Source organism: Schistocerca piceifrons, chromosome 5 (genome assembly GCF_021461385.2).
Source record: "Schistocerca piceifrons isolate TAMUIC-IGC-003096 chromosome 5, iqSchPice1.1, whole genome shotgun sequence".
NCBI classification, from domain to species: Eukaryota; Metazoa; Arthropoda; class Insecta; order Orthoptera; family Acrididae; genus Schistocerca; species Schistocerca piceifrons.
The window spans coordinates 422,548,663-422,573,677 of NC_060142.1; the positions used below are offsets into that span (position 1 = coordinate 422,548,663).

A 25,015-nucleotide genomic window follows, 5' to 3' on the forward strand; every position below is an offset into this window, starting at 1 on the left:
ATGCTTTGCACACACATACAAAAACTCAAAAAGTTTTTTTAGGCATTCACAAATGTTTGATATGTGCCCCTTTATTGATTCGGCAGACATCAAGCCGATAATCAAGTTCCTCCCACACTCGGCGCAGCATGTCCCCATCAATGAGTTCGAAAGCATCGTTGATGCGAGCTCGCAGTTCTGGCACGTTTCTTGGTAGAGGAGGTTTAAACACTGAATCTTTCACATAACCCCACAGAAAGAAATTGCATGGGGTTAAGTCGGGAGAGCGTGGAGGCCATGACATGAATTGCTGATCATGATCTCCACCACGACCGATCCATCGGTTTTCCAATCTCCTGTTTAAGAAATGCCGAACATCATGATGTAAGTGCGGTGGAGCACCATCCTGTTGAAAGATGAAGTCGGCGCTGTCAGTCTCCAGTTGTGGCATGAGCCAGTTTTCCAGCATGTCCAGATACACGTGTCCTGCAACGTTTTTTTCGCAGAAGAAAAAGGGGCCGTAAACTTTAAACCATGAGATTGCACAAAACACGTTAATTTTTAATGAATTGCGAATTTGCTGCACAAATGCGTGAGGATTGTCTACCGCCCAGATTCGAACATTGTGTCTGTTCACTTCACCGTTAAGAAAAAATGTTGCTTCATCACTGAAAACAAGCTTCGCACTGAACGCATCCTCTTCCATGAGCTGTTGCAACCGCGCCGAAAATTCAAAGCGTTTGACTTTGTCATCGGGTGTCAGGGCTTGTAGCAATTGTAAACGGTAAGGATTCTGCTTTAGCCTTTTCCGTAAGATTTTCCAAACCGTCGGCTGCGGTACGTTTAGCTAACTGCTTGCTTTATTCATCGACTTCCGCGGGCTACGCGTGAAACTTGCCCGCACGCGTTCGACCATTTCTTCGCTCACTGCAGGCCGACCCGTTGATTTCCCCTTACACAGGCATCCAGAAGCTTTAAACTGCGCATACCATCGCCGAATGGAGTTAGCAGTTGGTGGATCTTTGTTGAACTTCGTCCTGAAGTGTCGTTGCACTGTTATGACTGACTGATGTGAGTGCATTTCAAGCACGACATATGCTTTCTCGGCTCCTGTCGCCATTTTGTCTCACTGCGCTCTTGAGCGTTATGGCGGCAGAAACCTGAAGTGCGGCTTCAGCCGAACAAAACTTTATGAGTTTTTCTACGTATCTGTAGTGTGTCGTGACCATATGTCAACTAATGGAGCTACAGTGAGTTTATGAAATCGCTTCAATCATTTGTAATAGCCCTGTACTAGCAAATACAGAATACACCAGAAGACATGACAATGTAGCAAAAATAATACATCAACAACTTGCCATACAACATAAACTAATAAAACAACACGTTCCCACATACAAGTATGCACCACAAAATGTACTGGAGAATGATGAATACAAATTATACTGGAAAAGAGCCATTATAACAGATAAAACAACACCACATAACAAACCTGACATCATACTCACCAATAAAAAGAAGAAATTAACACAACTAATCGAAATATCCATACCCAATACAACAAATATACAGAAGAAAACAGGAGAAAAAATTGAAAAATACATCCAACTGGCTGAGGAAGTCAAGGACATGTGGCATCAGGATAAAGTTGACATTATACCAATTGTACTATCAACTACAGGAGTCATACCAAGCAATATCCACCAGTACATCAACGCTATACAGCTACATCCAAATGTATATATACAACTACAGAAATCTGTAATTATTGATACGTGTTCAATTACCCGAAAGTTCCTAAATGCAATGTAACATACACCATATAGTTAAAAGGAAGTGACGCTTGATCAAGGTCCGCGTCACTTTCCAGTTTTAACCAGACTTAACGTCTGAGAAATAGTAATAATATATTATATATAATAATAATAATATATTATAAAAATGTATGTATATATGTTCCACATCTCCTACAAAACCACAGAACTGATTTCAACCAAGCATCACTTAATGTCAGCAATGAATTGTTGTGGGGGTAAGAACCACTTACCTATCAAAGGTTTGCCAAACTGTGTGTGTGTGTGTGTGTGTGTGTGTGTGTGTGTGTGTGTGTGTGTGTGTGTGTGTTATCCATTCTGATGAAGACCTGTTTGTCCAAAAGCATTGTTTTACAGTCTTTTTGTTGTGCCTATCTGCGCTCAGCATCATCCTCTTCATAATACTGCATTATTTATTGCCTAATGTACACACTGCATAATGTAGAGCTACTACGCGCAATATCCAGTGACAGAGAACTTGGTGACTTGCAACAAACTTCACACTTAATTTCAAAACTTTACAAAACTTTTTCTCACTGACTACATGCCAAAAATGATGAAAGGAAAAAAGTTTATCACATACTACGTTTTGGCTGTTCATGCAGTAAAACTATCACATCAGCCATGATGTCATGATGTTTATAGTTATTGGGTTTTTTACTTCTAACTTACATTTAACAGACAGTATCCACATATACTGCTGAATGTACCTACACAGTTATATCATTGAATGACACACGGTTCTGGAGATATGAGAGGAGGAGGAGATGGACATAGAGAGGGGGAGGAGAAGTTGGTCAGAGAAAGGGAAAAGGAGGAGATTGACAGGAAGAGGGGGAGGTGGAGACAGGCAGGGAGAGGGGGAAGTAGCAGATGGACAAAGAGAAGGGCAAGATGAGATGAGCATGGAGTGGGGTGGAGGAGGTGGAGAGGTGGGGGTGGGAGAGAGGCTAAGAGAACTGAAATAAATACATACCAGAGCAACACCAAGTACTCAGGTAGTACAAAGTAAGTACTTTGAAACTCGAGTAACATATAAAAAAGAAATGCAGGTTTATAGTACATTATTTCAATGTTTAACATAGTCAGGACAATCTTTTGCTGCCTTAAACAGATTCCCATTGAGGTCACTATAAAGAGCAACAGCCTCACTTCAAAATGTGATCTACAGTTTCTCTTCACAACCACAGTGGCTCACAAGGAAACCTATGTTTCTTTATGTTTATCTTTGAGTTTCACATCCATACATCAGAGCTCAAAGTTTCCATCTTTTACTGACACTTCAAATCCTGGTAGAAGATTTTTAGATGACAGCTACCAATCCATTAAGCACATAGCAGTTTATCTTCCAGACAGGAATCTCTGGAATCTTGGGGGAGTTTGCAAGCTTTTTGTCATGCAAGAAACTCTGGTTTCAGTTGTAAATGGATAAGGTCATATCCGAGTAGTAGAAGAAACAAAATGAAAAGTCATACGTCACTGTTGGTTCACAGGCCACAAAATATATGTTCAGTGACCATAATGGAAAGATTTTCTTTCTTCAAGTACAATGGCAACTTTCATCTACAAAGTGCCAGAGCTGTGTCTTAAGAGAATCTGTTCAGTGTAAGTAATTGCAATGAGTGCATGTGGTGTTTACATTTGGTGTTCAGGAACTTCAAGCTACCACCTGTCACCTATCTATCCAAATACTGAAGGTGAAAGTTTCTTAAACTACAAGGATTTTAATACATTCCCCAAGAGTTAAGCACCAATGGATATATACAAACTAGCAACATCAGCTACATAGGTGAGTACATTTATGTAGTGAGATTGTTTGTGACTTATTTGGCATAGCTCGCAGACCTCTGGCTGCAACATCTCAGGTACTGTCCAAGGATGCAATACATTCCAGACAACAGACTTCGACTTAAGCAATCTCTAATGTCTAAATATTTCATTTAAGGCAATGTCATGTAGTTCAGCACAGCATTACCAAATCGGACAAGCATACTGCTATAGTGATGTGCAAGCAAGAAGACAAGCATCTGGTACCTTCTACGAAGCAAGGTACAAAGTGTATTTTGTAGCAGCATAAGTGTGCTCTCTGTCTCTGTCCCAGTCACTGCCTTCTCTGAACTTGCAACACTGGTGTAAGCACCATATCGGACCACTATGTCTACTCGTGACTCTTTTTAAAAAAATCTATATGCTCAGAAAACTATCATTGTCACTTCTTAATGTAAGACTTCTTGTTTTCTGCCTTTATACCATCTATAATGGCTAACTACATTTGTCATACGTAAACTAAATCCCATTTCACTTACAGTTTTCTTGTTGCTTGCTCCTTATTTAAGAGGAAGGGACAGACTTCTGTTTTAAAATGATTAGCCTTCCACTCTGTTGCATTACAATATCTACAACTTTATTAAAAATGTTTCACAGTTTTCTTCCTATATTTTCAAATTTATTTCTCAGAGTAGCAATGTGATGATATAGGATGCTTCTTGTGTAATATGAAGAAGGTTCATCACTTGTATATAGAGAGGAAATGATTAAGGACAGCATACCTCTGAGAGGCTCATTTCTTCAGTTTCTCCAATGGCTACACCAGCTTTAAATCAACAAGGAATTTTCTGTTACAAAGAAGGTGCCAGACCAGTTTAGACAGCTTTCAGTCTGTTGTCATCTTATGACATCCCTTCCACTATTTTTGTTTTGTTTACTACTTCAACAGTTCAGAAGTTTGGTTATCAGGTACTTCAAAGAGTGTAGTTTCACAGCATCCCCATTTGACTACTCTGACTGCACGCCTAAGCCAATGAGCCCTAATGATAACAAAACTAATGCTTTCACTTAAAAAAAAAACACCTTTGGATTAAGGATGCTGTATCTACACCTACACACATACTCCACAAGCCACCATATGGGGTATGGTAAATGGTACATTGTACCACTACTGCTCATTTCCTTTACTGCTCCACTTGCAAATAAATCAAGGGAAAAAGAAATAAAATTCCTAATTTTCTTATCTTATCTTCAAGACCCCATGTGAAATGTACATTGGCAGCAGTAGAATCATTCTACAGTCAGCTTTGTAAATTTTCTCAACAGTGTTTCACGAAAAGAATGCTGTCTTCCCTTCAGGGATTCTCCATAATACTCGTGTGTTGATCAAATCTACCAGTAACAAACCTAATAGCCCATCTCTGATTGCTTTGATGTCTTCCATCAATATGACCTGGTGGGAGCCCACACACTCGAGCAATACTCAAAAATAGGCTTCAGAAGTGTTGCATACACAATCTCCTGAAAAAAAGAATCACAATTTCCTAAAATTCTCCCAATGAACCGAAGTCGACCATTTGCCCTCTCTACGATCACCCTTATGAGCTCGTTCCATTTCATATTACTTTCCAATATTACACCTATATATTTATTCAATGTTTAAGAATTACTAAGATCTGTTTTTTCATATTTTAGGTATATTACAGGAACAAATCCAACTGAAAAACAATTTTTGCTCCTCATGGCCAGAGACCAAATGTTGTCATCCAGGCACACTGATTATCTGTTCTTGTCTTTACCATTTCTCTTCTTTTTTTCCTGGCCTTTATCTATGTCATCATGGGGTCAGCATGTCAATTTGGATTTGGTACTGTTAGGGCTAGAAGGCAACCGATACCCTTCCTGCCACCACCTCCTCACTCCTCAGGATGGAATTTGTGCACCCTTTCTGTCTGTGACTAGTGTTACCCTATGCAAAAGTGTTAGAATGTTTTCAAAAAGTTTTTCAATCATGTAACTGAGACAGGACATGAGTACTAGCTCAATATTGACCTAGTCAGAGGTGGGAAACGGTCTATAAACCACTTCCAGGCAGGCCAGCACACCAGCCCTCATCATTAATCTGGCAGGCAGATTTGATCTGGAGTAGACGCACCTCCCTAAATGCCAGAAGCTGTAAGCTAATGTGTGCAACTATCCACGTGGATTTTCTGTTGCTCTTATCTACAGCATTATTCAGTTCATTCATTGTAAATGGCTGTAAATAAAAATTAGGTTGCCATTAAACTTGTTTATGTGGATTTTCAATGAAGTGGTCCTAATGTGTGTGAGATCACAGCTAAGGTGATAAACAGGCTTGACCTACAATGTTTTTCTAAATAGCATGTTCAGATCTGACTTAAATCATAGCTTTATTCTAAAAGCTAAGCACTTAAAACAGACCCATTTTTGCAATAAAAAACCTTCCCTTTATTTTCGCAATATGCAAGAAAGTTCTGAGTAAAGAATTTATGGTTTGATTATTATCATACAAACCATTTAGCATCTAATTAAATTTATTCAGTGATTAAAACTGTGCTAGAATAGGTCACGAACTGTAACCCCTGCCTTTCAAGCCCATCCTTGTCATTTCAGTTACTTATTTATGAAGTTGTGTGCGATCATGCGAGGGGGAGGACAAAAATATGGAAATACCCTAAACACAACACATTACTGTGCCTAACACAGTGTACAAAACTTGTTGGCATTCAAAACAGCTTCCAGTCACCTTGGAATGGATAAATAGAGGTCCATGCTTGGTGTTGTTGTTGTTGTTGTTGTTGTTGTTGTTGTTGTTGTGGTCTTCAGTCCTGACACTGGTTTGATGCAGCTCTCCATGCTACTCTATCCTGTGCAAGCTGCTTCGTCTCCCAGTACCTACTGCAACCTACATCCCTCTGAATCTGCTTAGTGTATTCATCTCTTGGTCTCCCTCTATGACTTTTACCCTCCACACTGCCCTCCAATACTAAATTGGTGATCCCTTGATGCCTCAGAACATGTCCTACCAACCGATCCCTTCTTCTAGTCAAGTTGTGCCACAAACTTCTCTTCTCCCCAATCCTATTCAATACCTCCTCATTAGTTATATGACCTACCCATCTAATCTTCGGCATTCTTCTGTAGCACCACATTTCGAAAGCTTCTATTCTCTTCTTGTCCAAACTACTTATCATCCATGTTTCACTTCCATACATGGCTACGCTCCATACTATTACTTTCAGAAACGACTTCCTGACACTTAAATCTGTAATCGATGTTAACAAATTTCTCTTCTTCAGAAACGCTTTCCTTGCAATTGCCAGTCTTCATTTGATATCCTCTCTACTTCGACCATCATCAGTTATTTTGCTCCCCAAATAGCAAAACTCCTTTACTACTTTAAGTGTCTTATTTCCTAATCTAATTCCCTCAGCATCGCCCAACTTAATTCGACTACATTCCATTATCCTTGTTTTACTTTTGTTTATGTTCATCTTATATCCTCCTTTCAAGGCACTGTCCATTCTGTTCAACTGCTCTTCCAAGTCTTTTGCTGTCTCTGACAGAATTACAATGTCATCGGTGAACCTCAAAGTTTTTATTTCTTCTCCATGGATTTTAATACCTACTCCGAATTTTTCTTTTGTTACCTTCCCTGTATGCAGTATAAATCTTCAATATGATGCTTCTTGAAACACCCAAACACTTCGACTACTTCTGTTACAGAAGCACCCACCACATGGATACCAACAATTTGCTCACATCTGAATTCACTTAGCTCCAACACAATACACTAGCAACTACACAGAACACTGTTCTCACCATGATTGATAGCTGCTACATGTTGAGGACACTGCACAGGTGCTGCTCGTGTTCAAACACGACAGTACAACGTGCAGGCCTGGCTAGCATCTACTTTTATGGTGAAGTATGCATTTCTTGCAGTGTTTCCATAAATTGTGTAACACATATTAGAGAATACTGTTTAGCAAATCTATAAACAAAACAACTAAAAAAAAAAGAAACAAAAATTGTGAGAGGGAATAGAAACAAACAACACATTGCAGGGGAACTCCTGTACAGAATAGGTATATCACCACAAAGAAACTTTCAACTTGGATTTAATTACATGGGGTTTATCCTTAATTTTGTCACTTTGCTAGAAGCCTATTGAAAATGAAACCTCTGTGTACAATGCTTAAAGGAGTGTTACTGAAGTGTGTGTCCTTTTTTTGTGTTTACCAAATGCATGTTGCAGTGCATTCTAAATGAGTAAATACTGACAACAACAAATCACATGATGAGTAGCCACTGATGGACACCTAAAAATGCCAGTATACCACTATCTCTCCCCTACATTAAACTCCTCTGGCATATCAAATCTGACACAGAGTCCATGAGGGTAGCATAATAGCCAGGTCAATGTAGGGATGGGTCAATGTTTTATTCCTGATTCAGCTCACGTTTTTCACCTGACAATGTTCTCTACGAGATTACACTTGGCTGCAGAATGGAAGATTGATCTTAAGAGGAAAAAAAGCAATCTCTGATTCTGGTTAAACCAAACCCCGACACATCCTTCTCCTTCGCCTGCTAGTTCAGCAAATCATGTGGAACAGCTTCTGTGTAATTTGGGATGTAGGAGAGAGATACTGTTAGATAGATAAATAAAATGTGAATATATATGTCTCGATAACTCAGCCAATAAGAGCATTGCTCATAATGGCAAAGGTATGCATGTGAGTCCTGGATTGAAGTACAATTGTAACATTTCACAAAATTTTCCAAGACCATACAATCCACTTCAGTGTGAAAGATTTATCACTGAAAATATTTCATGTTCAGCAAAAATTATATCTACACACCTTGAGGAAAGAGTGACACAACTGACTGTTAAATAAATTTACCCACCTTTTTCCAAGTCAAATCTTTGATGGACAGCAAATACATCGTCGACATCAAATTCTGCATCAGGATCAGAGAAACGAATAGCGCAATAAAAAGGAAATGCAGTGACAAAGTAACCCTCAGGACATGTTCCATTTCGACTGCGCATGCTTACAGTTTTTGTTTTGTCAAGTTCACTGCACAACACGACAGGTACCCGGTACGATTGACCCAAATAGGCATTTGTCAGTATATGTTGTTTTGTTGGCAATAGTTTTACCTGGAAATAAAACAGAAATTAAAATTGTTTTATGACAGTTTACAATAAAAGAAGATCTACAGCATCATAATAAACATTATAGATAACTACTGTAACTCTTTTGATTCACCTTTATTGGTAGCCTTACTTGAAATAATAGCATGAGTTGCAAATGGTATGTCTGTAACTACCTTGCTGTCAATGGCATGTTAAACCCTAACCTACCTTCCTTTGGGAAAGAGAAGAAGGCAACATACTTGAAGTGATGGATACAATCTCTATGTAATTTGCAGTGGCTGGTGTAGAACAACAGTGCTACTACCTAATCCACAAATTAAATGTTACTGCAGAATTTTAAAATGTGTTCAATCAGAAGGGTTACGGGTCAGTAAGCATCTGCTACTAAAGACTTAGAAGCAAACAACACTCATGCTGATATTTCAGCCAGTCTCAAAAATATTTTAAAATCAAACCACTCTCCCTTAAAAGTCACATCCAGGACGAAATAATGACTATGTTATGAAAAAGATGGATTGCTACTCGCCATATATAGAAGCCGATGAGCAGTAGACAGGCACAACAAAAAAATTGTTATATATTTAAACTTTCGGCCAAAAGGCCTTTTTATAAAGTAGGAAAAAAAACCACACACACACACACACACACACACACACACACACACACACACGACCACTGCCTCTGGCCGCGGAGGCCGGACTTGTAAAACACAGGAAAGAAGATAAAGAAATGGATGGACATCAAGTAAAGTAATGTGTTAAAGAATAGTAACAAAGAAAAACTGCACTGGGTTGCTGGATGTAAGGAAAGTCACTAAGCAAAATCAAACGAAAAATCCAGAATGGAATAATGACGGTCCCTGCAGCCAAAGATAGTGGTCGCGTGTGTGTGTGTGTGTGTGTGTGTGTGTGTGTGTGTGTCTTCCAATTTAGTAGAAGGCCTTTTAGCTGAAAGCTGAAATGTGCAGCAATCCTTTTGTTGTGCCTGTTGTGCCTTATTGTGGAACAAAAGATATGTGTAAATAATTCGGAAAAGATGGACAGGGACAATATTTACAGGGAACCAAATGCCAATATCAAGTTTAACATATTCCATTATAGATTTGTGTTATTATTTCAAAATATCCTTCCCAGAAACTAATCAAACAGGACATTAAATACTCTGTTCAAAATTAACCCATTAGTGCCCAGAATTATTAAGTCTGGTTTTTCTGCTTAAAAATGGTTGTAAGTTATTATTTTGTAACAGGTTTACAAGAAAAATTTAATTTCAGTATAATTTTCACTTATACCATCATGAACACTGATTCTTGAGTGTTTGGGTGGGGCAGCAGGTTCTGCAGAATCATCAATATCTTCTACTGCTTCTTGTTCTTGGCTTACTCCCCTCACTGCAAAATTTTCACTTATCGTCCCATTCTTCTTTCCCTTCGTATTTAATACAGCTGATGTGGTTGGAGTATCAGCGCAAACCTCAAAATTCGGACTTGACGCTCACTTCCTATTTCCTTCCGTATCTGCAGCAGGAAGCGTATTTTGAATGCTTGCACAGTTCTCAGTTTCTTCTTCTTGTCCACTTCTGTCACCCACTGCAAATTTTGTCTTGACATGCCCTTATTCTTTCTCTTTGTATTTACAACACGTTCATTTTCCTCAAAATGAGCTTGTGCCTATTGCCTGAGCCCATAGTATACATGCAGGGAGACAACATGGTTTTCCTTGAATTTCATCTGATAAACTGGAATCTTCATCAGTATCTATATCTTGAGCTCCATACAAGGGGATGATAAAAACTAATCATATTGTTCTGTTTTGATCTGCTTCAAGAAAATTTATTATTTTGTCACAGTCCACAAATTACTGTCACAGCTGAAAGACAACACAAGTGCCCAATGGCAATTAAAGGTGCCAGACATATTTTCCCCAACATAAATCATGCTAAAAACAAATTCCAAAAATAAATCCTGCATATAATTTAGACTATTTATTACAAGGCAGCAAAGGAAATTTACTTCAAATACTCATATATTGTACTGTATTCACATTTTTTGTTGAAGCAGTTATTAACACTCATACACACCAACAGATTTAACATTAATAAGCAACAACAATAGACTGATGAATACTGATATTTCAAATTTTAAACAACAAAGAAAAGTGCCCATAACTGCTTTAGGCAAGTAGGTTAGAAAATTTAAAAAGGAAAATGGATAGGTTGAACTACACGTAGTGGGAATAAGTAAGTTCAGTGGCAGGAGAAACAAGACATTTGGTTAGGTGAATACAGGGTTATAAATATAAAATCAAATAGAGATAATGCAGGAGTAGGTTTAATAACGAATGAAAAAAATAGGAGTGTGGGTACACCACTACGAATAGCATAGTGAACGCATTATTGTCGCGAATATAGACATGAAGCACATACCTACCACAGAGTACAAGTTTATAAGCCAACTAGCTCCACAGATGACAAAGAGACTGAAGAAATGTATGATGAGATAAAAGAAATTATTCAGATAATGAAGGGAGCCAAAATTGAATAGTCATGGGGGGATAAGCAGGAAAAGGAAGAGGAGGAAAAGTAGTAGGCGAATATGGGATTGGGGTAAGGAATGAAAGAGGAAGCCGCCTGGTAGAATTTTGCATACACCGCAACTTAGTGTAGCGTAACTTGACTAATACCTGGTTTACAAATCACGAAAGAAGGTTGTATACGTGGAAGAGGCCTGGAGACAGTGGAAGGTTTCAGATAAATTATATAATGGTGAGACAGATTTAGGAACCAGGTTTTAAATTCTAAGAGATTTCCAGGAACAGATGTGGACTCTAACCACAATCTATTAGTTATGAACTGTGGATTAAAATGGAAGAAACTGCAAAAAGGTGGGAATTTAAGAAGATGGGACCTGAATAAACTGAAAGAACCAAAGGTTGTAGAGCATTTAAAAGAGAGCATTAGGGAATGATTGACAAGAACGGGGGAAAGATATACAGTAGAAGAAAAATTGGTAAACCTGAGAGATAAAATAACGAAGGCAGCAGAGGATCAAGTACGTAAATAGGCAAGGGCTAATAGAAACCTTTGGGTAACAAAAGAGATACTGAACTTAACTGATGACAGGAGAAAATAAAAAATGCAGCAAATGAAGCAGGCAAAAAGGAATACAAATGTCTCAAAAATGAGATCCACAGGAAGTGCAAAATGGCTAAGCAGGGATGGCTACAGGACAAATGTAAGAACGTAAAGGCATACATAACTAGGGATAAGATAGATACTGCCTACAGGAAAATTAAAGAGACCTTTGGAGAAAAGAGAACCACTTGCATGAATATCAAGAGCTCAGATGGAAAAGCAGTTCCATGTAAATAAGGGAAGGCAGAAAGGTGGAAGGAGTATATAGAGGGTCTATGCAAGGGCGACATAATTGAGGGCAATATTATGGAACTGGAAGAGGATGTAGATGAAGATGAAATGGGAGATATGATACTGCGTGAAGAGTTTGACAGAGCACTGCAAAATCTAAGTCGAAAGAAGGCGTGGAAGTAGACAACATTCTATTAGAACTACTGAAAGCCTGGGAAAGCCAGCCCTGATAAAACTCTACCCTCTGGTAAGCAAGATGTAAGAGACAGGCAAAATACCCTCAGACTTCAAGAAGAATACAATAATTCCAATCCCAAAGAAAGCAAGTGTCAACAGGTGTGAAAATTCTCGAACTATCAATTTAATAAGTCACGGCTACAAAATACTAAGACGAATTCTTTACAGACGAATGGAAAAACTAGTAGAGGCCAACCTTAGGGAAGATCAGTTTGGATTCCGTAGAAATGTTGGAATATGTGATGCAATACTGACCCTTACAACTTGTCTTAGAAGATTAAAGAAAGGCAAATCTACGTGTCTAGCATTTGTAAACTTAGAGAAAGCTTTTGACAATGTTGACTGGAATACTCTCTTTCAAATTCTGAAGACGACAGGGGTAAAATACGGGGAGTGAAAAGCTATTTACAATTTGTACAGAAACTAGATGGTTGTTATAAAAGTCAAGGAGCATGAAAAGGAAGCAGTGGTTGAGAAGGGAATGAGACAGGGACTGTAGCCTATCCCCGATGTGTTCAATCTGCATATTGAACAAGCATTAAAGGAAACAAAGATAAATTTGGAGTAGGAATTAAAATCAATGGAGAAGAAATAATTCTGCCAGGGACAGCAAAAGACCTGGAAGAGCAGTTGAATGGAATGGACCCTGTCTTGAAAGTAGGATATAAGATGAACATCAGCAAAAGCAAAACGAGGATAATGGAATGTAGTCGAATTAAATCAGGTGATGCTGAGGGCATTAGATTACGAAATGAGACACTTAAAGTACTAGATGAGTTTTGCTATTTGAGGAGCAAAATAACTGATGATGGTCGAAGTAGAGAGGATATAAATGTAGACTGGCAATGGCAAGGAAAGATTTTCTGAAGAAGAGAAATTTGTTAATATCGAATAGAGATTTAAGTGTCAGGAAGTTCTGAAAGTATTTGTATGGAGTGTAGCCATGTATGGAAGTGAAAAATGGACGATAACTTGTTTAGACAAGAAGCGATTAGAAGCTTTTGAAATGTGGTGCTACAGAAGAATGCAGAAGATGAGGTGGGTAGATCACATAACTAATGAAGAGGTACTGAATAGAATTGGGGAGAAGAGGAATTTGTGGCATGGCTCGACTACAAGAAGGGGTCGGTTGGTAGAAAAATGTTCTGAGGCATCAAGGGATCATCAATTTAGTATTGGAGGGAAGTGCGGAGAGTAAAAATTGTAGGGGGGAATGAATACATTAAATGAATACAATAAACAGGTTCAGAATGATGTAGGTTGCAGTAGTTACTCAGAGATGAAGCAGCTCGCACTGGATGGAGTAGCATGGAGTGCAGCATCAAACCAGTCTCTGGACTGAAAACAACAACAACAACAACAACAACAACAACAACAACAACAACAACTGCTTTTAACTGTGTAGAGCATTTTCACTGTTGCCACCATTATTTTCTAATTTCATTGGGAACATTTGGGCAGGATTGAAACTCCGGAAGAAGCACATGGGGAATGTGTAACAACAGATGAAAAATAACTTCGTAAGTCATACATAATGAAGATGAACAAAATCACAGCACACTACAAACTATCACACAACAATCTGAAACTGAGGCATAGTACATGCAGGGAACATTATAGTAATGAGAAGGAGGGTTGGCAATAGCAGACGATAAACTATGGCCAACAGTTTCACCAGATTGGCTCAACGTGCCCCTGCGTCCTTTGCAACTGTAAATCTTACATTAATTCTGAGCAGCATATAGTAGGACTAGAAAATCCCACTGATGGCAAAAATGAAAAAGGAAAATTTGTATTTTAACAAGAACAAATAAAGATCGTGCTTTACCTACATAATACAAAAATTACTCAGGCTTATTAACAAAAGTAGTTAAAAAGTCTATATATAGTGTTTTTATGTATGGAAAATAGTAACAAGCACGATACAGTTCACAGAACAACCGTTGTAGATTATATTTAAAAATAAATTAAAATACTTCCCATGTGAACTTATAAGTGATATATATATATTATTAGGAAGACTGCAAATTTTATGATGAAATAAAAATATGAAAATGTGAGAAAAAAAAAATCCATTCTATCTCCCCTTAAGAAAATAATATACAGTCTCAATGACAGAAGCTCACATGGACTTGATAGTATTGGGTTGGTGTATAAGTTCACAGCATTTCCTATAAGTTTAACAAACACAACAGACATACAGAACAGAGATTTCAGTCATCAGTGATATATTCTCTTTCACTATTTACAACCATCTCCAAACACAGGGGTAACTTTTTGATTTCGCAACTGTAGAAATCACACAGTTTTTAAGCAAAGAACTCGTTGAGCCATGTTTGGAATGCATTTTTATCCAAAGAGGAAGTTCCTTGAAGTTTGTTCAATAGAGAGTGGGAACACAAGATCAGGCGAGTAAGGTGGGTGCAGAATAACTTAAACTCCTGTAGACTGTTTTCTGTCAATCTATCAGAATTTGGGGGGGGGGGGGGGGGGGCGGCAGCGTTATCACATAGTAGCATCTCTTCATGCACTCTTCTGGTTGTTGTTTCTTGGACTGTTTCTGTAATATTTCTCAGTTGTTGACAGTAAATGTGAGTAGTGATGGTTACACCTTGAGCAAGCAATTTGTAGTATACCACACCATTGCTGTTCCACCAGATGCATAAGATTATCTTTTGTGGATGCACGCAGGTCCATGTATGGGGAGTTGTTTTGTTTGGGCTCAATCGTTCATTTCTTTTCCTTATATTAGCATAAAGACTTAATTTATCGTCACCAGTAACAATACAGGATAGGAATGGTTGGTGTCATTAATCAACCAATTGACGACGAGCAAGCAGAGATGCACTTAAGGCCACCACCTTTGATTTTTGTGGTTTTGGCCTACTGCATCCGGTAGCCATACACCAGATTTTTGAACCACTGAATGCTGATGTCACATGACAATGGAACAATTACATTTCATCACATTTGTCCATTCTTAAGTATACTGATATGGATCATTGTGGATTAATGCATTTAAATGATCTTCATCAAACCCCAAAGGTCTTCTGAATGTGAAGTGTCACTAATGTCAAAACAATCCACCTTAAAATGAGAAAAACATTTTTGTGCTGCGTTATGTGACATTATCCTCACACACAGTGCAAATGTTTCTGGCTGCCACCGCCGCTGTCACCCCTTTACTGAACTCAGACATAAGAATATATTGGAAATATTCCAATTTTTCCACTTGGCACTCCATTTTCTAGCATTTACAGCTTCACTCACTATCTCCAAATGACAAAATGACAATATTTATACTTAATTAGTAACAGTGAACTACAAATAAAAAATGACAATCGATTAATAAACCAATAGCATTTGGAATATCAAAATGCAAAACTAAAACACAATGAAGTTATGCACCAACCTAATATTTCCAATAAAATACTTAAAGAGTTGTTGTCATATAGTAGGTATCATCCTTTTTTAAATATGTAGTCTAAGTGTAGCGGCACCACCGTTTAGGATAGGGAAAGTTAGTTTTGTGCAATATTCAGAGCACGAGTTACAGCCAGGTGCAGGCCGGATTGCAGAAAGTTACGCAAACCAGCAGCTGTGAAGGCAAATAGAGGCCACAGGGGCATAGAACTGCTGGAGAGGGCGCACACAGCAGTTTCCATGGCGCAAGTCACAGGCAGAAGAGAGCCACTGGCTAACCTAAGTGTTATCCGTACGTGACTCAAAGCAGTGCATTAGTGAAGCAGCAGCGCTGCGGAGCAGCGTGGAGTCAATGGGGACGGTGGCTGCTGAGTTGGCTGCCGGCGCAGCCATCCTGACTTAATCGGAACTCTGCAGCTGGTGTACAAGGCTGGCATGACAGAGGGTTGCATTGCACAGGTCGCTGGGGTGCTTCCTCAGCATTGCGGGACCTGTGATGCAGATCGAGGTGAACGGAGCACTGTAGTGGAAGCAAATAAATCATTTGGAAAGTTCTCGCCGAGTTTTAATACGGCACCGCCTGGCACCCCACTCACTACATTTGGTGTCTTCCCACTACATTTGGTCATCCTGATACATTCGGTGGTAGAAGTCGCCACAACATAAGTAAGGGTATTTTTCCAGTGAGGTTTATATATACTGCTGTTTACCGCCTTTAGAATAAGTGTGATGAGAGTGATGACAATAATTAGTATACTTTTTTCATTTTTGAATTATTTTCCTGAATTTTTGAGAAAATAAGTAGTCTGCACTGTTGTTCCACCTTCGCAATAATAATATACTTAGTAAATGATAATCTGGATTTAAGAAAGGTTACATAACTCATAATGCTATTTAACAATGATCAATTTACAAAACAGTACCAGTGATCTAAGCAAGGTTGCGTAAATCACAACACTCTATTTAAAAAAATGAGGTTTCATGCAATTAATTGTATAGTAAAAAAATTAATCAAATCATACTTAATCAAAGAAATGCACAAAGTTATGTTTACATCATTCAAAACTGTAGGACAGAGGAAAAATTTTCAGACAACTGGGAAAAATTATTGATGAAGTTTTTGCAAGGTTTAATATTATGTTCATTGTTGTTTCTAAAATATTCAAATAACCGTCCCCTTGATACACATCAAGCAGACTCATTTCTTTTTACAAATGTCATAAGTTCGGTGTTCAATTCCTTTAGAGATGTAGCAATAGACAAAACTGTAAATAATGTACAGGATGATTATAATTAAAGTTAAACATCCAAACCGCTATAGAAATAACACCACTGGTCAGAATGACGGCAAATTGCAATGGAATATTATCGGAGTAGGGGGGAAAACATATGGCAGAAGAAAAATAAATAGTTATAAAATGTAGCAATAGATGGTGCTGTAAGAATCTTAATTTAATGGAGGTCGGCAACAAATGACAAATGAATCATACAACAATGCCTAAGGTGTACGTCTGATATTAAACAAACTGTACTACTCAGTGTGCATGGGTGTACAGATGTGATACTGTTAATTACTTAAGCCCCTTCACCACAGCAATTTCATATCACATCAGATGGTAATAATCGATTTTTAATTGTCCTGAGGCCAAAAACCATATAAAAAGCATCAATCACATCAGTTTTCAATTGTCCTGAGGCCAAAAACCACATAAAAAGCATCAATCAAAATCAAATCGGATTATTAATTTCTGTGTGACTGGCACAAAACATGTTCAACATGCTGTCCACCATTTTCCGCACCTAGTTAAAATCGAGAAACAGCATGTTCCACAACTGATTGAAGTGTTTCCGGGGGTCACGTTCAGAATGTGTTGCGCAACATGTGCCTTTAATACAGCTAAGTTTGCAATCAGAACACTGAACACAGCCAGAAGTCACATGGATTAAGATCAGGTGATCGGGACGGTCAGGCTGTAGGGAAATAGCAGCTGATAATTCTAGCATTTCCGAAATTGTGTTTTTCAGCAGCTGCTTAACTGGATTTGCAATTTGACGAGCTGCGTCATCTTGCATACAAATGATCCCATCATCGCATCCACATTGCTGGAGAGCTGGTATGACATGGTTGTGCAAAAGAAATTCGTAGCGCTTACCTCTGATGGTACAGGTAGCAGGAACGGAAGCACCTCTCTCTTCAAAAAATATGGCCCTATGATAAATTATGCCATAAAACGGCACCACACAGTGACCCTTTCAGGATGAAGTGGTACTGATTGATTTGAGTGTGGATTTTCCATTGCCCATATTTTAAATTTCTGTGTATTGACATATCTATCAGATGGAAGTGGGCTTCGTCTGTCCACAAAATCTTCCACTTCCATGCGAGGAAGAAATTCTAAAGCAAAAGTCTCTCTTGCTGGCAGGTCAACAGCAAACAACTCGTGCGCATGGGTAATTTTGAATGGATAGCAAAGAAGGATGCTTTGTAGGATTTTACGCACTGTGCTCACGGGTATGTCCAATGTTCGGGCAATTCGTGCACTACATGTTTGCACACCACCACTTGTCTCCTCCTGCACTGCTGTGGCCACTGCTTCCACTGACGTCGAATCAATTTGTTTCCTCCCTCTACCAGGTTGCGCACCAAAAGAACCTGTCTTTTCAAATTTCCGAATCATTTTCTAAAAACCCACAGCAGTTATCGGACTAAAGCCTTTTTTCAAACCCTTCAGCTTTAAAGCAGAGCACAATCCTGCATTGAGACAGTCATGACGAACGCCGTGTACCCAGCTTATTTATACCAACTTCAATGTGTCGTGCACATGACCGGTGTTTTCATTTACGTATTCTGACACATACAGCGCCATCTATTGATCAATTTTCACACTATTTTTTTTCTTCTGCCATACGTTTTCCCCCCTCTCCCTGATAATATTCTATTGCAATTTGATGTCATTCTGACTGGTGGTGTTGTTTCTACAGCATTTTGAAAGTTTAACTTCAATTATAATCACGCTGTTTTTATATCACAGAATTATTGATTGGTTTTCTGTTAGTTGTTTCTACATACAGTTCTGGACATTAAAGACCAATTTTCCAGCCTGAGCAAGTGTTGATGAGGTAAAGTATAATTTTCAAAATCTTGGAGGCACATACTGATGAGAATTCAAGCCAAGAAAAAATAATTTTTAGGTTTTAAATAATCCCACCAATCTTGGACTTTATGTCATTGCAAGTCTTGAACAGAAATAAATCAGTAAGTTAACATAAAAGAGAAATAAAACTGTCCTCAACATGAAAGGTGATTTTCAAATTTCCGAATCATTTTCTCCAGACCCACAGCACTCACAGGTGTTCCAATCTTTGAAGGAACTTATATTGAGTCCTATAGTTTCATGTGGACTCTAAATCAAAGAGTAATTTGGGACTTTCCAGCTTAGCATATCACTGCCAGTGGTGAAAGAAGCCAGAGAGGAAAGGAAAAAATCCTCCTATGAACTAGGGATCAAACCCCCTACCTTCGAATTTGTAGTCTGACACTCACTGAGCCACAGATGACTTTGGTTATTTTCGTTAAAAATGTCACGTGAATTTGCATTTAGGATAGCTCATATTAAAGAAATAAAGTTTTAATTGCATAAAAATGTTCAATAGAAAATGAAAGTCTTACAGACAATGGTGTGAAACCTTACAAATACATATATAAAAACAAAGATGAGGTGACTTACCGAACAAAAGCGCTGGCAGGTCGATAGACACACAAACAAACACAAACATACACACAAAATTCAAGCTTTCGCAACAAACTGTTGCCTCATCAGGAAAGAGGGAAGGAGAGGGGAAGACGAAAGGAAGTGGGTTTTAAGGGAGAGGGTAAGGAGTCATTCCAATCCCGGGAGCGGAAAGACTTACCTTAGGGGGAAAAAAGGACAGGTATACACTCGCACACACGCACATATCCATCCACACATCCACAAATACATATTTTCTCTCATGAAATTTGTTATACAGAGAGTATTAGATTTCAGAGGGAATAATTACAATATCATAAGAACAGAGTGTATATGCAGACAAGAAAAATAATTATGAATTTTTCCAACATTTTATGGTTAAAAATATACTTTATCCAGGTGAAAATACACTCTTTCCCAGATGAAAATTCAGTGTATCCCAGGTGAAAGTACAGTGTTTCCACATTAAGTGAAAATATACTTTCCCATGGAGCTGTAAAGCTTATCAATTCTGTGAATGGTAAAGGTTTTACTCACTGGGATAGAACTTCCCAACGCTAAGAAACGAAACCGAGCAAATAAAAACGCATCATGGAAAGATCTTCAATGTGCATCAACATAGACACTGCATATTTTTGTAGTACAAAACTATAAATATGAATTCCACTAAAGAGAGCGTGGTAGCTTCCGAAGCACTGAAATCGAGATTGTGATGTGATTTTATATCAGCCAGTCATAGCTCATTTCACATGACAGCAGATATTCAGAACATAGGACATGTGATGTAGTCAGCCAATAGCAACATCACTCTTACGTAGCGCAAACACACAAATAGGGAAAGTCAATGTTTTGAATTAACATACATACAGGATAGCTACAAGAAAAGCCAAGTTTTCACATACAATACTGGTCATAATTTTTTTTTTTTTTTTCCAATGATTGGACTAGGCAGGATCCTAAGAGCACAACTTAAATTGCAGCAGCTGAATATTTCTGTCAAGCACAATTAATACTCACTCTGCTGTGTCCCGAACACTTTGTAGGTTCCCTGGCTGAATAAATGTTTCTTTGAGCACTTCAACTTTTCCATAGAAAACCCAATTACGTGAGAAATTGCTCAAGAAATCACCTCACACTTTTTTAAGGATAATTATACTTTCTGCCACCATTATTGCATAATTTTTGATCTACGAGAAAATTAAAATAAATATGCAAAACTAACCTTGAGATTGGTCTCTTTTAACATGTGTTACCCTTTAAGACATATCAAACAGTTTTGCCCGTAAAATTTTAAATAATGACATAAATGGCTTGTCTTCTGGGCCCCAAATTTTTCTAAGTAGTTGGTCCTCAAAAGGGTTAAGTTTCGAATCAGATTCAAATGCTCCGTGATTCACGAAATTTTTTGAGTTTGATTCAAATACTCTGTGATTTAAGATATTTATCACACATTCTCACACGTAACATTATTCACCTTACATGAAAGGAAATTTAATTTCAGAGTAACAGTTCTCAAACAACGATTCACAATATTTTCCTGGGACCTAGTAGGAATGTAAACAGTTGTGACATCACAGTCATCGAAAGCAGTTGTTGTTAGGAAGTATTGCATAGTCTTTTTTGTAAAGCCTTTGATACATTTTGCTGTCAGCAGACGTTTGTGTGTGCATTGTGTTTTGCTGTTGTAAATGGCACATTTTCTTTGCAACTGAAGTTTTATTTTGGTGTTATTCTCTCGTTTGTTTTATTGCTGCAGTATTATTCTGCAGTAGCCTGCTAAAGTGAAATTCTTTGTTAGAGTATCAGTTCTTATAAGTTAAAATTACAAAAATTTAACTAAAAACTAAAACAATGAAAAATTCCCAGAATTCTAAAAAAATCCTGGGTTTTTCCTGGATGAAAATATTCCTGGGTTTTTCCGAGATTTCCCAGTTGCCCTGAAGAAGGAAATTACTTCATTATTCCTCATAAAAAATTACTTTAGCTCAGAAATGGACAAATAATCCCAGTAACAAAATCTTTGACCAAATGGCCTTGCTGCACTAATAGTGCAAACTGCTGAAAGCAAGGGGGAAACTACAGTTGTTACTCCTCCTGATGACATGCAACTCTAGTGTATGGTTAAATGATGATAGTGCCCTCTCGAGTAAAATATTCTGAGAGTTAAATAGCCTCCTGTTTGGGTCTCCAGGTGGGAACTATTCAGAAGGAAGTCGTTATCAGGAAAAACAAAACTGACACCTACACATCAGACCATAGAATGTAAGATCCCTTAATTGGGTACGTAGGTTACACAATTTGAAATGTGAAATGGATAGGTTGACATAAATATAGGGGCAATTACTGAAGTTCGGTGGCAGAATAAACAGGACTTATGGTCAGCCGAGTACAGGATCATAAAAACAAAATATAAGAGAGGTAACACAGCATTAGGTCCAATAATTAATAAGAAAATAGGATTGGGGATAAGCTACTATTAGCAGCATTGTGAACATGTTAATGTAGCCAAGATAAATTCAAAGCCAACAATCACCATAGTACTAGAAGTTTATATGCCAACTAACTCTGCAGATGATAAAGAAATTGAAAGAATGTAGGAAGAGCCAAATTAAATTATTGAGATAGGCAAGGGCAAGAAAAACAATTGTGAGAGAGTGACTGAAATTCATTAGCAGGATGAGGATGGGAAGGAAAAATAGTGGGAGAATGTCGACTGAGAGGAAAGGAATACAGGGGGGAAGCCACCTTCTTGAATTTTGCACAGAGCGTAATTTAATCATCACTAGCACTTGGTTTAAGAATTATGAAAGAAATGTGTGTTCATGGAAGAGACCTGGAGACACTGAAAGGTTTCAGATTCACTATATAATTATTACGTGCTCAAGAAGAGATTTCCCAAGGCACATGTACACTCTGACCATAATTTATTGATTATGAACTGTAAGTTAAAAATGAAGAACTTGCAAAAAGGTAGGAAATTAAGGAGATTGGACCAAGCTAAGTTGAAAGAACCAGAGATTGTTGAGAGTTTCAAAGGGAGCTTTGCGCAACAACTGACTGAAATAGATAAAAGTAATATGGAAGGAAAAAATGGGTAGCTTTGAGAGATGAAATAGTGAAGGCTCCAGACGATCAAATAGGTAAACAAACAGAGCCTAATAAAAACCCTTGAATATCACACGAGATACTGAATTTAACAGATGAAAGGACAAAACATAAAAGTGCAGAAATTGAAGCAGGCGAAAGGGAATACAAACCTCTATGAAATGATACTAACAGAATATGCAAAGTGGCTAAGCACGAGCGGCTAGAGTACAAATGTGTGCCATCAACTGTCAGCACATACAGTGCTAGTAACATTTCGTAAGCTAGTTTATTTTAACACCAGTTTTTACAAATGTGTACCATATGCACGGTTTTATCATCTGATGTATGACGCGACACTGATGTGTCTGCTCCTGTGAGTTAAGTTCCTACGTGTTCAGGACTATGTAACAGTGCACCATATACAGTGACACTAAAGCACCACATACAGTGATGCTAAATTAATGTATGTTAAGTATGTGAAGATGACAATTAAAGTTTGCAAAATCTAGTCATTCACATATGTATTTCATGTGTTATCGGCTACATAAAACTCATTCAACCAGAGTATTATATTGTTGTCAAATGTAAGTATACAGCATCATGCATAACTAGAGGAAATATAGATACCACCAACAGGAAAGTTAAAGAGACCTTTGGAGAAAGGAGAGGCAGCTGTACGAATATCAAGAGATCAGATGGAAAACCAGAACTAAGTACAGAAGAGAAAGCTGAAAGATGGAAGGAGTATTTCGAGGGGCTATACAAGGGAAATGAACTTAAAGGCAATATTTCAGAAAGGTAAGAGGAGATAGATAAAAGACGAGATGGGAGATGTGAGAATTTGACGAAGCATTGAAAGACCTATGGCCCCTGGAGTATATGACATTCCCTCAGAACTGCTGGTACCCTCGGGAGGGCCAGGCCTGACTAAGCTATTCCATCAGTTGTGCAAGATACACGAGACAGGGTCGAAATGCTCAGGCTTCAAGAAGAATGTAATAATTCTAGTTACAAAGAAAGCAGGAGCTGGCAACTGTGAATATTGCCAAACTATCAGTTTAATAAGTCATGGTTACAAAATATTGACACTAATCATTTCCAGAACAACGGAAAAACTAGTACAAGCTGACCTCAGGGAAGATCAGTTGGGTTCCAGAGAAAGGTTGGAATACACAAGGCAATACTGACCCTACAACTTATTGTAGAAAATAGGTTAAGGAAAAGCAAACCTATGTTTACAGAATTTATGGATTCAGACAAAGCTTTTGACAATGTTGATTGGAATCTACTTTTTTAAATTTCTGATGGTAGCAAGGACACCAAACAGGGAGCAAAAGGTTATTTACAACTTGTACAGAAACCAGACAGCAGTTACAACAGTTGAAGGGCATGAAAGGGAAGCAGTGGTTGAGAATGGAATGGAGACAGTGTTGTAGTCTATTCACAATGTCATTCAATCTGTACATTGAGCAAGTTATGAAGGAAAGCAAGGAGAAATTTGGAAAGGGAATTAAAGTTCAGGGAGAAGAAATAAAAACCTTGCGGTTTGCTGACGATACTATAATTCTGTCAGAGGCATCAAAGGACTTTGAAGTGCAGTTGAACAGAATGGACAGTATCTTGAAAGGACGATATAATTTACACATGAACAAAATCAAAATAAGGGTAATGGACTGTAGTTGAATTAAATCAAATGATACTAAAGGAACTAGATTACAAAACAGACACTACAAGTACTAGATTAGTTTTGCTATTTGGCCAGTAAAATAATTTCATGGTCGAAGTAGAGACGTTATAAAATGCAGACTGCAATGGGAACAAAAATGTTTCTGAAAAAGAGAAATTTGTTAATTTCAAGTATAAATTTATGTGTCAGGAAGTCCTTTCTGAAGGCATTTGTCTAGAGTTTAGCCTTGTGCAGAATGACACTTGTGGCATAACTTGACTAAAAGAATGGGATTGGTCGATAGGACACATTCTGACACATTAGGGAATCATCAGTTTAGTACTGGAACGAAACGTGGGCAGTAAAACTTGCAGAGGTGGGCCCAAAGACAAGTACAGTAAGCAGTTTCAAATGGCTGTGGGTTGCATAGTTATTCGGAGATGAAATGCACAGATTTCACTGGCTTGTGCATGCCCAATGCCGGAATGATAAATATGCCACTATCCCGGAAAACAGCATAGCCTACAATGGTCATCAACACAAAATAGAAGATGTGATTCGTTTGAGCCAGTAAACTGTTTCCTGAATTCAATGTCAATGCACAATATTCCCATACCCAATGAAACTACAGATAGGAGTAATTGTTTCCTAAGCACAAACCATCAGTTGCTGACCACTGTTTTTAGAAACCTGTGATAAACAGTCAGAGAAAAAAAAAAACTTTCATCTGCCACCACGTGGGACACAGACTTATCCTTGGCCA

General features: G+C 38.1%; 1 protein-coding gene across 1 annotated transcript in view; it reads right to left on the reverse strand.

Moving 5' to 3' along the window:
- Window positions 1–25,015, reverse strand: part of LOC124797975 (nuclear pore membrane glycoprotein 210) — a 270,129-nt gene that overhangs the window by 89,492 nt on the left and 155,622 nt on the right. The window contains exon 10 of the mRNA XM_047261146.1: window positions 8,493–8,748. Coding sequence (XP_047117102.1) covers window positions 8,493–8,748 — 256 coding nt within the window. The remainder of the gene's footprint in view (window positions 1–8,492; window positions 8,749–25,015) is intronic.